At 36.4% G+C, this 18,779-nt stretch overlaps 1 protein-coding gene across 1 annotated transcript; it reads left to right on the forward strand.

The window, feature by feature from the left end:
- Window positions 1–3,859: 3,859 nt before the first annotated feature.
- On the forward strand, window positions 3,860–17,659 carry LOC147847938 (uncharacterized). Its single transcript, XM_087338734.1, has 20 exons — window positions 3,860–3,996; window positions 4,505–4,570; window positions 5,560–5,616; window positions 6,402–6,446; window positions 8,038–8,094; window positions 8,215–8,328; window positions 8,885–8,941; window positions 10,756–10,825; window positions 12,474–12,529; window positions 13,509–13,558; window positions 13,996–14,038; window positions 14,131–14,229; window positions 14,540–14,617; window positions 14,703–14,792; window positions 15,052–15,114; window positions 15,192–15,266; window positions 15,768–15,810; window positions 16,047–16,141; window positions 17,043–17,119; window positions 17,313–17,659. Exons 1-20 carry the CDS (start codon window positions 3,943–3,945, stop codon window positions 17,389–17,391), a joined length of 1,368 nt encoding a protein of 455 aa, XP_087194860.1. The 5' UTR covers window positions 3,860–3,942; the 3' UTR covers window positions 17,392–17,659.
- The last annotated feature ends 1,120 nt before the right edge of the window (window positions 17,660–18,779 follow it).

Genomic DNA, 18,779 nt, shown 5'->3' on the forward strand with positions numbered 1-18,779 from the left:
TATATAATGGTTTAGCCAAGTGGCCAGGTTCAGCAGAGCTCACATGTTTCCCACATGGAGGAGGGGAAAGCATAGTCGATTATCTAATAGGACGCCTTGAAGCTACCCACATGATTAACTCCTTCCAAGTGGCCCCATGTCCTATTGGCGCAGACCATAGTTTCTTATACTTCGAGATAAAATGTGATATCTCTAACGTCACCAACTCTAGTCAACCACGCCATGACATCACAATACATTTCACACATGAGCTCTCTGACATATATGCTCGACATGTTCAAGCCCATCTCTCCTCCCTTGATCCCTCCCTACCTTTAGAGAGCCTTAATACAAAACTCACACACATCCTTCACTCTGCAGCAGTTAGCAGTTTCCCATACACGAAACACTCCAATCAAGGTAAAGTAGGATCTATGCCACAAAATAGATGGTATGATGAGGATTGTAGGTGCTTACATTGACAACTTACAATATCGCAAGTCAGTGGTAGTATTACCTCAGTACAAGCTCGTAAAGAAATGCGCAAGATGACACGTCGTAAGAGACGAGCATGGGAGGCATCCCAATATTGGGAACTCTACCACATGCTCATGAGTAGCGATTGTGCCACTGCATGGAAGAGATTACGAGAACCAAGACCACAAACACCCATCGAAGATCCCGTAACTTGGCACACTTATACAGAGAGACTTTACCAAATCCCAAACCAACCACCCATTCCAATGCCTTCTACACCCCGACCTACTGTGGGGACACTCTTCACGACCTCTAGGGTCACGAAGGTCATAAAGAAATTACAACATAGGAAGTCCATGGACCACACAGGATTGCGAGCAAAACACATCATATACACGAGAGAGTGCCTAGCTCCCTTGCTAACTCTAATCTTCAATCGTGCCCTCGCAGAGGGTTTTCCACCACAATGGACCATGAACACAGTGGCCCCCATACATAAAGGGGGGGACCCCATGGACCCAAATACTTATAGGACCATTATGATAGGTCATACCCTTGCTAAATTATATGGTGCAGTAATGGAGGCAGAGCTTAGCGAGTATATGGAGACCTTAAATCTTCGTGCACCTAAACAGGCTGGCTTTAGACGAGCCTTCTCCACTATTGACCATATCTTCACACTTAGATGCTTAATTGACCAGACTAAGGCTCGCAAGAAGAAACTATATTGTTGTTTTGTGGACTTCTGCAAAGCCTTTAACACGGTCCCTAGAGAGCGGTTGTTTGATAGGCTTAAGAGCTTGAGGATACCGGATGACATGGTTTGGGCCATCTACGCACTATATGAACAAGTGTCCGGGTGTGTTCGATGCCCAAGCGGCATATCCGATAGTTTCACTAGCACTATTGGTGTAAAACAAGGTTGCCCCTTATTTCCGACTCTTTTTGGGATCTACATTGATGAGATCACAGATTTTATTCCTCGTAAGGGAGGCAATGGAGTAGTCCTTGGGGATACGCAGGTACGTATCTTGCTCTATGCAGACGACATAGTTTTGCTCTTTGAATCCGAACACGACCTACAAAGGCACCTTAATGCCTTAGATGACTTTTGTACACAACGAGGATTGGTAGTGAATCTAGGGAAAACTAAAGTCCTTATCTTCCACACGTCAACCCAAGTTAGAGCTAAGTGTCACCTAACTATCTCCCATAGCCTAGTTGAGGTGGTTGGATCATATGTCTATCTCGGAGTCACTTTCAGTGCCCGCTCAGGTAAATTTTCGATGACACAAGCAGCGAAGGATAGACTTACAAGAGGACATGCATCCCTCTCACTCCTCGAGAGACAATGCCACCAAGCATACTTCCAAGAGCCACGAACTAAAGGGTGGCTCTTTGACTCATTAGTGACTCCCTCTCTCATGTATGCATCAACAGTTTGGGCCCCAGGACTACCATCTTTCATGTGGACGCAATTAGAGAGACCATTGGTGATGATGTTATCCCGCCAACTCCGAAGCAAATCGTCGGTCCCACATGACATTATTAGGGCTGAGTTCACTCTACCCCCTATGTTAGTAGAAGCACTTTTTCAACTGGTAGTCTTTATACACAGGATACATAACCAACCACTTGATAGAATATCCCACCAAGCCTTTAAGGCTTCTCGGGCACTGTATGAGTCCGGCTATACTAGCTCATGGTATGGCATGATGGTGAGTTGGCTTCTTGCCAACGGTCTAGACATTAATAACCTCCCCCCCCTTAAGTACGACCACACGACGGATAACACTTTAATCTCTCATGAGGACCGTAATAAAGTAATACGCCAAGACATATGGCAAATTTATACTCGGTATAAATGGATCACCCCACTAGGGCCACTCCCATCTAAAATGTCGTACTATAAGGAACACTTTATGCACTTCTCTGAGTTAGGTTTTATCACGCGCCCAAAATATCTAGATGTATTCTTACCACATGCACTAAGGGTTGCCATTGGTCAACTTAGAATATCATCTCACCAACTTGAGATTGAGAATGGACGTACTAATGGAGTCCCTAGGGAGGAAAGGATATGTAGGTTATGCCACATAGAGATAGAGGATGAGTACCATTTTACATGCAAATGCCCCACCTATGCCGAGATAAGGGCAAAATACCAAGACATACTTGGTTCCTCTCCCACCCTCCCTAAACTATTAGATACACTAGATATAAAGAAATTAGGTAGATACATCTTAGAATTGAAACAACACAGAGAGAATAAATTACAAAACGTTGATAATAATGTTGCTAATGTTTACCAACATATAACAAATGAAGTTTTTCAGGAACAGGGGGAGACAATGAATGTCGACACACCTGCACCACTCGGACTTTTCCTTGATGAAGCAAAAAATCAAAGAAGAACCAAACGCCCTCGGATGCCGGGTTTCAAAGCAACTCGACGAGATGTAGAAGCAATAAAGAAAATAAGGGAATGTGAACTACACCGCCTAGAAGCCATGGCTAGGGCACTCTATGCATCGGGACCATGGGTCACACCCACACCAAAAACATTTGACCTCCCACTTCTTTTTGAGAGACTTGGGTGGAAATGAGATTAGGCTTAGTGCAAAGTTTTGTACACTACTAGAACTTTCTTAGCTTAAGCTATTTTCTTTTATTTTAGTTTTGATGATTGGATAAACACTCATTTTTGTTGTAACCCAATTGTCTCATGGGCCAAATTTGGCCTTAGAAGACGTTAAAATATCTTTCTTTCTTTCTTTTCTTTCTTTCTCTCTCTCTCTCTCTCTCTATATATATTTCTAAATGGTTAAAATGCTTTCGTGGTTCGGCTCGGTTAAACTCTTAAATTTTCTAAATGGTTCAGTTTTAAATGGAAATGCCACTATAAAACGTATGAGTTGAACCCATGAGTCCGGTTTAAATGCTGTCGTGGTTCGGCTCGGTTAAACTTGTAAATTTTCTAAACGGTTCAGTTTTAAACGGAAATGCCACTAAAACGTATGAGTTGAACCCATAGTCATTTTAAACGGAAATGCCACTATAAAACGTATGAGTTGAAACCATAGTCATGGGTTCCGTTTAAAATGACTATGGGTTCAACTCATACGTTTTATAGTGGCATTTCCGTTTAAAACTGAACCGTTTAGAAAATTTAAGCTAAACCTCGAAAGCCTTTAAACCGTTTAGAAAAAAATATATATATATATAGAGAGAGAGATCAAATAAGTAAAAAAATACTAAGAATTTTGCAAGAACTTCCTGCTCCTCCTCCCAAGAACTGCAGAAAATGTCACTCTCTCACTCGCCTCCTTCTGTGTAATCAATCTCACTCGCCCCCTTTCTGTGTAACAATCTCACTCGCCTCCTTCTGTGTAACCAATCTCACTCGTCTCCTTCTGTGTAACCAACCACAACCAGACAGAAGACGAAGAAGGAGAAGAAGAGGATAAAGGAACGTCAAATTTCTCCATGGCCTCTGCTCAGATAGTAGAAAGACCGGCATTTCTGAAGCCTGAAGATGGAGTAAGCCGGCATTTCTTGATTTGCTTATTTAACATTTATCTGAGTTCTTATCAACATTTGTCGGTATTATGTTTATATATGATCTTAATGTGCTTTGCTTAATCTTTGCTTAATTTCCATAAAATATTAGTTCATGTGACTAAGGCTAGTTAATATGCTTGTCTTATTTCCTTTAAAGTTTTATTCATTTGCCTGATCCTATAATATGCCTGCTTCATTTTGTTTGAATCTTTGTCCAAATTCTCATTATGTATTTCATGATCTTTATCCATTTGCTTAATCTTTGCCTATTGTCCATCAAATTCTAGATGTTTTAATATGGCTTTATTTGATTTCAGTATGCTTGCTTAATCTTTGTGTAATTGACTTCAAATCGTTGTTTATTTATCTGACCTTAAAATGCTTCGCTCTAATTTCATGTAAAGATATTTTTTCATTTTCTGATTTTATATTTCTGAGTGCTTTATCTGTGCCTGATTTCCTTTAAACTCTTTGTTCATCATTCTAGGTTCTCCTTACAAGTCATGAGGCTGATTACATGGTCGAGAATCTTCGAATCTTTGACATCGAACAGGTAATACATGTCTATATGAATAGTAACAAGATTTGTCTTGGTTTTACATTTGGTTCTGCAAACTCAAAATTCTGTACCGATGCTCACTGCAAAACCTGATTTTCAAAATAAAAATTTGTTTGGCGTTTCGTATGGCAGCATGCTGGGAAACCTTTTTCCTACTTATTGGCAAAAAATTTGCTTTTCTTGGATGCTATCATGATTCAAAATCATGAGAAAAAAACAAAATTGATAGGAATGGAGTTAAGAAAATGATATATATTCATGTATATAGGGTAGAAATTGACGAGAAACCAATGCATGTTTATAGCAATTTAATAGAAAATCAAATTGTATCCATGCAAACCAATTTGTAGGAGTTTATTGGATATTTAACAAATATCTAATGTATCCAGGAGATACTGCCACTTTAGGCTATGCTTGTTTTACTCGGAGTTCGCAACAAGGGAAGATTCGAAATCATGAGAAAAAGACAAAATTGATAGGAATGGAGTTAAGAAAATGATATATATTCATGTATATAGGGTAGAAATTGACGAGAAACCAATGCATGTTTATAGCAATTTAATAGAAAATCAAATTGTATCCATGCAAACCAATTTGTAGGAGTTTATTGGATATTTAACAAATATCTAATGTATCCAGGAGATACTGCCACTTTAGGCTATGCTTGTTTTACTCGGGGTTCGCAACAAGGGAATATAATTTGCATTAAAACAAGAGTGATGGTGAAACTGCAAATTGGAATACATTAGCCCTAAAGTGGAATATCTAGAACAGCCGCATGATCTTTTTTTTCCTTATGTAACAATTTCCAAGATCAAATTTTCACATTGCTTTTATATTGACTATAAAGTGTTCAAAGTTTTATAGACTAATTTTCTAATTCAAGTTAATTCTTTTGCATGTGCAACTGAGTATTTACTATTTGTGTTCAACTAGACTCTCATTTTTTGTAGAATTTGAATTCTTATAATTTTTCTGAGAAGGTCGGGGATGCAGATTGGATGGCCCAACATGAGATTATAGAGAAGCTCAATCTTCAGGTATCTTGCAAATAACTATTTAAGAATATTAATACATTACAATCTTAATATTTGAAACTTATCATCAAAAGTCTGTAATGTATTCTAGTTCTTGATAGGAAGATGCCTTCAAAGGAACTGCATGAAAATTAAAAATGGGCATATTACAGGTGGGTTCAACTAACAAGTCTTTTGTAATGCTGATACATTCCTAAGACTGTGATACATAGGAATTGAGGGCCTTATTTCTGATTTGAGCTGTCCCAAGTGACATATATAGTAAACAGGGTTCTCTTTTCTAACCATGTCTATACTTGCATTGTGGAAAAATACCAGAGATTACTTGCACCTCACCACTGTTATAGAATGAATATTCTTCCATGTGCCACATTCTAGAATTGGAAGTTAGGAATTTGGGATCCTATTTATGATTTGAACTGTCCCACATCTCTGAATAGTAACAAGTTTCTCTTTCCTAACTTTGTATCCATTGGCAAACAGTGAGTTGGTTGTATGTTGTAACAAGTCCCATGCCCCTTTTTCACTGCATTCATTGATTATGTGGTCGAGTTACATTCTATGTAGGATCATTTAATCCCATAACATTCTTCCTAGTATTACCAACTCTTCCAAAAGGTAAGGATTGTTGACAGTTACACTGCATAATTCTTTATTAATTGATAGACAATCTTAGAGTTGAAAATAGAAGCAAAATGCAGAATGTGCATGCATGACTTCAAATGAGCTGCAATTATGTATTAAATGTCTGGGAAATGACTCATCTTTCGTACTGTTTCATTTTTCAGGCACACTATAATACCATGACACACTCAGATGATTTTGTGATGGGAGTAAGTACCATGTATTATTAATATTTAAATAGGTACATCATGTATTTGTTTCTTTATTTTTACTCATTCATAGTTTTTTTGCTGTGAGGATAGAGTAGGGGAGGTCAAAATCAGAATCAAAATTTGAGAGCCAGATCATTTCACACACATTGAGAAATAATCAGCTTCTCAAGTTGCATTGCATGGATGCTTTATGAATCTTACTTCAGATTAGGTTCCCAGAACCTAACCACAAAATTTTGGGGTTTGAGGAGTTGAAAGAAATGCTTCCAAAAACGTGAAATGAATTGGAGGCCATGAATGGACTTGCCACTTTGGTTGGCAACTGCAGATTGTTGTTTCATGTAAGATTCCAATAACATTGTGGATCCAAAAATGCATAGGGAGGTCTAGTTAAAACTCCACTGGGTTAACTTGCTCTTTGATGTGGAAAGGGCCTAAGTGCTTGTAGACCAACTTAACACAAAGAGCATGTTTTCATGATGTTTCAATGTAGAAGGGAGAGCTTATTTCTGTCCATGAAAGTCAGGGCAGTAGGCTGTTGGCAATAGGTTTCTTCTTTGTGTCATTCTTGGACATGGATCAGTTCTGTGATTAGGTCTTGATGGATTCCCTCAAGTATCTGTAAAATCTTTCGAGTATATACCCCTTTCGAGTAACACCAAAGGGTTTATTTGACACTCAAAATCTCTAGCTGGTGCCCCTACTTGTTTGTTAAAATTGTTACCATACAAAAGTTGTTACCTGCTACCGTTGATTCGTGGGCTCTTCGACCGGCTCCAAAGTGGACGTATATTCTCCAAAGTCAATATTTGAGGTGCTTACAACCTGGTTCCTATTAAGCCTGGTGGTGAATGGAAGGCCAGGTTTTTGAAACACTCTATGGGTAGTTTGAATATATGGCAATTGTTTGGGCTCACAAATGCACCTGCTGTTTTCCAACATATGATGAATGACAACTTTCAAGAGTATTTAGATCAGTTGGTCATCGTCTATCTCAATGACATCCTAATCTTCTCACCAAAACTGGGGGAACGCACCCAACATGTTTATCTAGTCCTCGTCGAACTCCAGGAATATGGACTTTACACCAAAAGTGAAAAATGTAAATTTGATAGTTATTCCGTAGAGTTTCTATCATTGGTTCAGATGGATAGATTGGGTAATAGCAGGCCACAATCAGTTGAATCACAGCTCTGTCATCCTTGTCATTGACAAATAAAGGCCACTCTCACCTTGCACTGAAGGTGATTTCCTTGCTCTGGAATTCTTTGCATTTTGGAGCGGTTCATGTTGGAGATTCTTCAAAGGAAAGCATTTCGGTCTACCTAAATTTAGAATCTTAGGTGTTTACATCACTAGATTCTAAGTAACCTATATGTAGTTGTATTTATTTTGGCCTGTTGTTTTCAAGATGAGACAACATTTTAAGATGCACTCTCTTGTTCGGTCTTCTAGGCCATTTTGGTCTCTTAAAAAATGTTCATATATCTTTCTTTCTTTCTTACTCAGCTCAAGTGGTAACAGTTTGATTGTTGAATGAAGAAACATTTTAAATTTAATAATTCAATGCTGAATTTACTCATTTCAGGCACTAATATCACATGACAAATTTGGACTTTTGATTCATGAGCTTTTGGTCATAGAGGTATTCAATAGGATATTCATTTATTTCACAGTATTAAGCTCCATTCGTAGGTGCATTTGATTTTTAGTGTTTGTTCTACATGCCCATAAGAAACAGAACTAACAAAAATATCTTTTTTAGATATGGCTGGCGAAAGTATTTCCTAAAATTGCTCAAAAGGTTACAAGTGAATTTTCAACAGTTCACTTGACATTGAGTATCTACCATGAAGGTTCCATAACCAACTTGCTGGAGGTATGAAACTTGGAGATTTAGGCTTTCATCTTATATATTCATATGTATTGTAGTGGACCACCTATTTTAAAACATTGCAGCCCAAATATGGTAAACCAATACTCTTACCAATCAAGTATGGAATGACAAGTTTTCCTTGTAAAGTTGATGTCCAAAAGCCAAAGGTTCTCGATCAGCCATATGATATGCATTACCTATCTCCACCTGAGAAATAAAGTGTTTTCTCATATGACAAGGTTTTCATATGAAGGGTCATATATCTTCCCAATTGAATTGAATTTAACATATGAATAATCAAACACAAAGGAAAATTACCCTTAGTATTCCTTTATGTAATCATTATGCAACATGCACAAATAACTTTCCTAATTAGTAAATGCCAAAGTTCATCCACAAAAGGCTTCACAATGCTGTGGGAAAGAAATCAAGCAGAAAAATTATGCTATACATAACAAGTGCAACATTCACTCTGCTGATATTGTAGGATGTGTAGCTATATTCAAGGGATAATATCCAACCAAGATGTTTGACTTGGAATGATGCAAATTGATCTCAGGTACTCTTATATCATCAAGATGCATGTGAGGCAATGGGATCAGATGCACTTCTTGAGGTATTTTTCTCATTAATTTTATCTTCGTAGCTATGGTGCATCTTGCGTGCACAGTTGAAATCATAATGTATTTTTTGGTTTTGAAGCTAAATGTTAGGCATTTCACCCATTTAAACTGAAATCCAAAGTCAACCTAACTAGAGAAATTGGGTCGTTGAGAATTAAAATGATATCTTATTGGATTTTAAATGATACCAGAGAAATCATCGTATTGAGTAGAGATACGATGACATCTAGTCCATTCTATGAATGAAGTGGTTGAAAAATATTGATGTTCCTTATGATCGATCATTCGGTGTATTCTCATTGCAATGGAGTGTTTTGTCGATGCTATGCTGTGGGTGGTTGAAATACATCTATGTTGCGTTGTTCCTTGGGATGGTGCATTTAGTAACATGCTTTGGATATGGCAGTCTAAAAAGTTAATGCGCCTTGAGATGGAATTTCTTTGATGTGTGAATTTGTGATCTAGTTTATGACTTTGATTATTTCTTTATTTGTTTTTGTATTGTGCCCCTTTCCTCTTTCTAATGGGGAAGTAATAAGATTTGTTGGATACACCATTATACACATCATGGTACTTTGAATTCCAGTCAGTTGGACTGGGAAAGAGGAAAAAGCTACACATTTGTAGCTTCTGCTGTCACATGCACCAGGCATGCAGTCACCTGAATTGAGTAGAAAATGCTACGTATTCATAGATGTATTAAGCATCAAATCAGGAATGTGTTAGTGCAGATGTAAGATCTGTTGTGGTTCCAGCCAGTCTATGTCGTCAAAGTTATCTGGTGCAGATCAAAACTAAGGCATGAGGGAGCAGCAAGCACTCAGAATGATTTACTGCATAAACAGATTCTGCCAATTATATGTTTGGAAAGAAATGTCGTTCCATCAGGATCATATTGGTCAGTGTGTTTGTCTGTTTAGCAATTGGATTTAGTCCTTGAGAAGTTTGAGTTTGCAATCTTCCACATGACTAGAGCAGAATGTACAGTTATGGAAACATGTCTCAAATAGAAACAGGGGAACTAAGTGTATGACACCTTTTCCTCTCTCAAGAAAAATTCTGGTTTTGATATAGTTATCCATACTTTAGCAAGATTGACTGACAAATATTTATCCATAAAATGACTTTAAAGCATTTAGATGTATTTGTAGCCCTCCAGAAAGTTGGAGATCAACGCAATGTCATTGGCATATAGTAGTATTAGTTTGGCGGCTCCTGCTAACCATGTTCCTGAACCATCCAGTCTCTCTATGAATTTAGATATCTCATCTATATATAAATATTGTAGGGAGTGAGTGATGGTGGACATCCTTGTTTTACTCCAAATTTGCTAGCCACGATCTCTGACAAACCAATAGGAGTGATACTTTTTGTGACTCTGATTTGTATAGTGCATAGATTCCCCATTGCATATCTGCTAGTACTCCAAGTGAACCTAGTTGCTGAATGAGCTGAGCATGTTGTGTTGTGTTGAAGGCTTCCAGACATCCACAAAGCAACAATAGATTCTCCTTTTATGGTTTCTTGCATCCTCAATAAAGGCTTGGGGGTCAATGTGTAGTCCAAAGTTGTGAAACACTTTCGGAAACCTGCCTGTCTGGCTTTCCAAAGTTAATGATGTTCTATATTGTCATAGAGGAATATTGAATTAAACTATAGCATAGTCATTCCTTAATAACATTAATTACAATAAATCTATTTCTAGTACCCTGCTAATGAATCTCAATATTATCTCTAGTGAAGGATGTTTTCATACTTGTATTAATCAACAGTTAGATTCTTACTTCAAGTTATTTTGATTGTGCAGCTGGCTGATTTTTGCTATCGCAAGCTTTTGTATCTCAATACAAATGGAAAAGAAGATGTCACATATAAAGGTCTGTTTGTTTTCTGAAATAAATCTTTCATCCTTAAATACATCCTTACTGCTGTAAATCGGGGGTAATCTTCTATTTCATTTTATTCAAAAAATTGATGCTCTATTTATTTATTTCATAGAAATAAAGAAAGAAAGATATGCCAACATCTTTTTAGAGGCCAAAATGGCCTATAAGACCAACAAGAGATTACATCTTCAATGTGGTCTCGTCTTTGAGAACAAGAAAGCAAAATAAATGTTACCGAGTAAAATAAATAAATAAGATAAACAGAGACTAAAGAATCCTGCTATTATTAATACATGTAAGATTCTCAAGTTAGATTGTAAATTTTTTTATCGAAAGATCTCTAGCATAGGCTGATCCAGAATGGAGAGGTCTCTGGATCGAATGTAGCACTTCTGATGGTCGGACATAATGGCCCTTATCTGTTGATGACAAGGTTGGTGAGATTGTGGTCCTCGAGGCCGGTCCTATGTGCACGGTAAATTTCTGTTGCCCAATCTATTGTAACCTGTTTGTTATGTCCTGGTCGAGAGCCCATTTGTGTAACCCTTGATTGACTTGTAGCATGCGTAGGAGTGATGGGGCTAAAGAAAGTTGTGATTAGTCTTTGTTGATGAGCATGTGGTTCTACTATTGTCCTTCAACAAATTTTCCTTGTGTCTCTTGAGCTCTATCAAGAACCGTTGTGTCCAAGCACCGTTGCTCCTCATATTCCACTACCTTGCATAGTGGGCCAAAGCCTTGCTTAAAGAGGAAATGGTATCTCCCTTTTATTTTATAGAGAACTCTACAATGATAAACATAGTGTTCTTCAGATTCCACTCGTTAATGACACAATTGGCAAATTATTTCTTGTAGAGGTATTTATGCATATCTACCTACCGCAATCTCTAACTGATATGATGAAGTTTGCAGCTGCCCTATCAAATTGTGCAGCGCGTAGAATAGATGTATGTCCATATAAGATGGCCTGATGATGAATCCATCCTCTGATGTGTGTACAAAGTGAGTCTTATAGGGTGCCATCATGGTCTTTGTATTTCATTACCTTGCAAAGTGGACAAACGCCTTGCTTGAAGAGGTAGTGGTACCTCTCCCTTATTTTATAAAAAATAGTACAATAACGAAACTAGTGTTCTTTAAATTCCACATCCTGATGGCGTAATTGGCAAATCCGTTCATACTTTTGTGTGCACATCTGCCTCTCTCAATCTCTAATGTGGTGAAGGGTCCTGACTTACCCTATCAAACTGCGAAATTTATAAGATAGATGCACATCCACATGAGAGGACCTTATGATAAATCCATTGTCATGTAAAAATAGGGTCTTAGAGTGCACCATCTCCTTGCTGATGATATCAGTTTGGATCACTTGTTCTATTGTTTTCTAGTTTTATTTTGGTCATGTCCAAGTGTGGACATTCAAAGCTATGTTGGAATGGTGGTAGTGCATTTATAGTTAATGCGATCCTTATACAAGCTTGTCTTGATTCCATCTTTTATTATTTGTAAACATTCACTGTGAAACCTACATCTGTTTAACAATTTAACAATTTCGATTTGACATTTCTTTACTTCGGTACAATCTGTTTTGTAATTGTTCTGAGACAAACCGTACTCAAGTAGTTGTCTTATGATTTAGAAAAAAAAGCTAAAGATTTTGTCAACATGACTATTCAACAGGAATTTGAAGAGAAGGTATATTGTATATGAAATATTACATGTGGATTTGATGGAATGTATTAGATAAAAATCTAAGTAATAAATCAACTCAATTGAAAAATATGTTAACCTCTCTATGAACTCAATTTCAAATTTTCCTTGTAAAAATATCTTGGTACATCTTGTGATGGAAAAGTGTGCTAGCACTGAAAATGTTACAAACCAATGAATTTAACTAGATTAGAAAACGGCCCAAGATACCAAATATTCCCCTTAGTGAAGCATGTAATGTTATGAGCTTAGATTGACTGAAACTTTTGCATTCGAAAGATATCCAACATGGGCCAATCTAAGATCAAGAGATCTCTGAAGTAAAGGAAAGCATCTTCAGTGTCAGGTGACATTGTTCTTATCCGAAAACATCCTTGTTCATATTCCATTACCTTCAGGAGTGGGGCAAAACCCTGTTAAAAGTGGCACTAGTATCTCCCCCTTATTTAATAAGAAATTTACAGTGGCAGCCATAATGTCTCCAATCGAACAACCTAATCACTTTGTTCTGTTGATATGTTTCACTTCCCCCATTTCATGCACTATATAACTCTATGTCATTGATGTAAAGAATAAAGAACACCAATGGGGGAAATCTTCCTTCATTTCGATGGTGCTAATTTATTTGAAAATCTGAAAAATCTCCTGCCTTGCTTTACCTTCTCTAATGATCCATCAAATTGTCAAGGTATGAGAGTCTACTTCAACTATTTCTGGCTTCTAGCTCTCACCCCCATGTTGGTGAGCCGATTTGGTTTAGCTCACGTTCTTGAAGTGACTCATACAACTAGGCACAATTATGTCCAGTAATTGTAGTCCTATAGTTCTCAACTCCATAAATCTTACAGATAGTGTAACATAAAATAAAGTTAAATATTCATTAACATCTTGAAAAGATCACACTAAGACATGAGATCTAACAAAGATTACAACTGCTTATGGTGATTCATGGGCATGTTTTTAGGTATCATTCGCACGATTTCAGACAAGCATGTGTGCCTTGACAATATTACGGTAGTTTTCTCTATGTTTATAACAATTAGCTTAGATATAAAAATTTACTCTCGGTATATAAATGCAGGCATGGCTTAAATGGTGAACTGATTATGAGACAATGTGTAACATGCCTTACATATATTATGAGACAATGGTGGTTGCCTAGTGCAAGCTATCAAATCTCTTGTATATAGTATCAGTGGCGCAGTTTGCAATCATCTGTAGCTCTTTTTGTTGATATCTCTAATTGTATTATGAAAAAATAATTCTGCTTATAATTGTATGACCTTCCTAAAAATAAATTGATAGTAGACTTTACAAAGGGTCGTTGTTTGGAAATGAACCAAAATATTAAATTGTATGTAGAAACAGATTGAACATTCAAAGCATACCAAATCAACACTTTCAAGAGACTATTAGAACTTTATGATTCCTAAATGTATCGTTCATTTTAGGTATCTAACGGATTACATCAATGTTTTACCACTGTGCATAATGGTAAGCTTGTGTCTCATTTCGTACTCTAGAGGCTAATGTTTATGTAGCATTAGCGATCCAAGTTAATATGATTATATTAATTTTTCCTTCAGGCACGTTTTATAGACAAACATGATGTTATCATGAGCCTTGTCCCATTAGTTGAAAATCCTCCATGGAGGAGAGAGTTTTGGAAAGGAAGCACGCTCATGGTAATCTTCTCATTTTTTTTGAATTAAAGCATTATTGTTTATTTCTTGTTTTCAAGTATGCGTTTCAATCTATGTTGACATGGAAACAAACCATCTCTTGTTCCACTCTCTAAGCACTCTGTCAAGAACAACCATTTTGATCCCATCACCTTTTGTTGTTTCCTGTTTCTGAATGTCTGTATGACTATGGGGTAAATATGATTTTTGTTCTGATATATAATACCATTTACCCCATGGAAATCTGTATTTTTGTGTGAAAAGTAAATATCTATGTTATATATAAATTATGATTATTTTTTGCTTCTTTTAGATCGAGAAGTATGCTGAAGGAAAATGGTTACAAGTTTCAAAAGAAGACTATTTCAAGGTCACAAAATCTGACGCACAGGTCGACATAAAGTCTAATAGTGCATTGCCTTTTTCTAGTACTTTTAATAATATGCTTTATTACAAGAATCTAACCCTAATTACAGGTTTGGCTAGCCATCTATAACCTCATAATGGAACCCAATTGCCGATCTCGATATAAGTACAACGATTTTCATCGTGATCAAGTTGTTAAGGTAGAAGCCAATGAAAGGCGTTCTTAGATGTTGTGAAGGAAATAGAAATTATCAATGCAGATAGAGTAGTTTGTAACAAACTGGAACCATAAATGCAAGAAATATTGCATGTTAATAAGAAATGGTAGAAAGGCCCTTTTTTGAGCTCAGTGATTACAAATAATATGGAAATGTCCTATTTATTCTTTGTCATCTGTGTAAAAGATTTTCTGTTTCAGGCTTAATATAATTGCCACTAATATATGTTTTATCTGTATAGTTGCAAAAGCATCTTAATGATGTCCTTGTGGATCAGATTCCAATTTTAAAGGAACTTCAATGGGTATGTCTTTCTTGCAAATTAGTTTTGGGTGATTTTAGTTTACCGTAACTGAACAAATATTTTTGAATTAACTGTAGGTTCTAGAAGAGATTTCTCTCAATGTGAAGCCCAAATTTGAAGAGAAGCAAATAAACTCTTTAATTCTGGAACAGGTTATTAGAAAATATTTTGGAGTCGACTTTGTACAAGCACATTATAAAGTGCATATTAAAGATGCTTTCAATTTTGTGTACTATATGAATCGACATAGACTTAATAATAATTATGTATAAATAATTTATAATGTATTTATGCTAGGCATGGAGAGTTGTGTTCCATATCTTCTTATTTAGATGTATGTATTCTACATGCGTACACATGGCATTGATCTGTTGCTGAAACTTGCTGAAGTTTCTTACTAATTAGAAATAGCCCAGAGAAAGTATTCCTGATATTGGTTTATGTTTGACAGTTGAGTATGAAATAGTCTTCTGTGGCCATCCTCTTCATGGTTTACTAATTAGAAATAGCCCAGAAAAAGTATTCCGGATATTGGTTAAGGTTTGATGGTTTGAGTATGAAATAGTCATCTGTGGCCATCCTCTTCATGGTCAATAGCATACATAATCTTTTCCTTAGAGAGAGATATTCCTGAACTGAATTTACACATGCAGGTTCCTGTATTGAGAGAGAAATTGCTCGCGTCTAGAAATTGGGGTGAGTGAAACTCTCCTATCTTGAATGGAAAGGGCCAATTTATCCTAAGTGTTTATAGTGAAACCCTCCTATCTCTTAAGTAAGTATTATTATTAATACTACTTACTTAAGAGATATTGTGAATTTATTCTGCTTTGATATGTAAGAGAAGAATAGTAAAGTTCATTTCATATACGTTAATTATAATTAGTTTTTGTACTCCAGGTTACTAAATATATCTTTTTGTTTAATATTAGATCGAATTGCGGAAATGCAACTTGTGTCAACGTACTCTACGTCAGAATCGTCACCATGCCATATTAAGGAAATGTTAAGAATGTTTCAGTTTGGGGTATTTTGTTTTTCTTAATTATCTTTTACTTGATTTTCTAAAAAAATGGAATTTAGATTTTGAATTACATAATTGTAGACTCGGCAAATTTAATGATCAAATGAAACTAAATATAATGTTAATGGCAGCGAAAGCCTAGAATGACAACTTTAAAAATGACAGATTAATAAATGTTAAAGAAAGTAGAACAAATAACAACCCTCTAGTTGAGAACAAGTATGATAAGCTCCAATAGGGATGGGGTGAAAGGATGTTGACCTTTTGGATGTAATGACTCTATTTGTTGGCAACCTAGTTTGAGAAATTGACATCCATAGGTAGTGGAAAGCGCTTTATCTGTTGAGAGGTTCACATAGAATCATCGTCTTGATTGTATACAACCTCAGGATTATGACAGATGTCTCAGGGATGTGAACCTGTTCTAGCATTGAAATTCCAAGTGTAGAATACTCCATAATCGCCGCTACCAGGTAAATATATTCCTTTCTTCCATCCTCCTGCTTAATCTAGAACCACTGGGAGCAAGATAACATAGGTAATCAATAGAGTACAGGAGGATCCACAAGAAACATGCCTCAGAATCTCGTGTAACAATATATATGCAGCTTTAATATATATATTTAGTCTTCACTGTCAAGCCACACTTTAATAAATAATATTTCATTATTCCTGTATCCAAATTTAATGCATAATACTCAACTGTCAACCTCTGCCATAGAGTTATTGTCAACAATTTCTTGCTTGATACTCTTCTTGACTATGTCCAACCCTGATTGCTTATCCACAATCAGCCAGGATTTCTGTGCTTGTTTCCTTTGAGTATGTTGCCCAACTGTTTTCATCCACAAATAATGGATAAAACAAGTTTTCTCATGACAATATCTGTGTGTCATTTTACTAGGAATCCATGGAAGCACCTAAATGTGCATCATGTGGAGGTCAGGCAGTGCAAAGGTGCTCAAGGTGTAAATATGAATGGTTGGTGTTCTCAAACTTCTTGTGAACATGACACTTGTATGAATCAGTGTGAATTGAGACAACGAAGGCCATGTTGTCTCTAACAAGTTAAACATCAATAAACCGACTATTAATTGTCCTTATGCCATGCACATAATATAGGCCATGTTAGTTTCCATACATGTGATTCAAATGAATGGATGTTTTCTTGCAGGTATTGTGGCAAGCCTTGCCAAAAGAAAATGTGGACAACGCATAAAAAGATTTGTGACATCTTGAAAAACCATACTTGAGTTTTAGTACATGAAGGATTAGGATTTAAAAATATAGAGAATGCATAGTGTCATTTACCATTATATGTTAGGCCTTCAATTATCTTTTGTAAATGTACAAAGCAAGCTCTAGTTTTGACATGGTGTAAAAGGTGGATTCACAGTCACCATGAAATGGTGTTTGTTTAGATAACTATGAAATTTCATATGGATCCCTATTTAGCAAAGTATGATTCTTATACGCATGTGGTTCCTTAATGTGAGAATCAAAAGTATGTTTGAAGAACTATGATGCTTGGCACGTATTTACATATCTATATAACTTGGGCTAGGGTAAAATGGTCGATTTATGGACAAGACTACAATGTTGCACATTAGTTTCGTAAACAAGATTGCAACATTGCACATGGAATGTTTTGATTGTACGCAAGACTACAAATGTATAAAGCGTTGTGTAGGGTTGCAATAACATGTGTGTAGTGTTAGGTGAACGTATACATGTGTGCAATTGTTGGGCACATGATTGTTGGTAGATCATATGTGATACTTGTTTCTCCAGGAGTCTTGTGTATTGTAGTTGGATAGCTCTTTGCTACAGTACTTGTGTTTTGAGCACGCACTCTTTGCTTGTGTCACACCAATATGTAGAGAAAAGAGTGAATCAACATAGTCGTGTTCTTGTACATTCAAAGAATTGGAGTTGTTTAGATTGGCATGGATTCTTGATTCTTTCTTTAAGAATAAACACATGTTTAGAATAGTAAGATCCACAGATATTGGAAAAGACAAGGAAGGAGACATAAACATGGGAACTAATTACAAAAATTATCTTGATGTCTCTTTCCTAAGATGGTATATTCGTACTTTGAAGCACCAAGTCTCGATGTGTAAATAAGGCATACACATGTGAGGTCAACCTTCGTGGTGTTCTCTATAGTGTGACACTCAAGTCATCACCCCCTCTTAATATATCATCAGAGCTCTTACAAATTGCAGTCTATGCAGAGCATGTAAAAAGCAAGTGATGCTCATTCTCTACTAGCCCTTTCTTGCTTACCTTTGATACCTAGGTTGTGTGATCAAGTGTGAAGGAATGTTAGGGCTCATGTCTTTCATGATTGATGTTTGCAATATAATATTTTAATTTTATCCTTTTAGTATCTCTGCACTTCTTAATTGATCAATTAATCTTTCCTCGATAACTACATATTTCATAGCATCAATTGAAAGCTCTAGGAGATCTTCCACATCCAATCTTTTGAGCCATTTTTTTATGTCAACCACCCAACCGGATGAGAGAATTTTACTCTTCCAACATGAGTATTCACGTCTTCTAAGACCAAATTTGACCCATGAGACAATTGGTTACAATAATGGGATGTATACCCAATTATCAAAAATAAAAATAA

This window comes from Azolla caroliniana, unplaced genomic scaffold (assembly GCF_043228905.1).
Source record: "Azolla caroliniana isolate FFs.n. ecotype wild unplaced genomic scaffold, voAzoCaro1.0.p SCAF_579, whole genome shotgun sequence".
NCBI classification, from domain to species: Eukaryota; Viridiplantae; Streptophyta; class Polypodiopsida; order Salviniales; family Salviniaceae; genus Azolla; species Azolla caroliniana.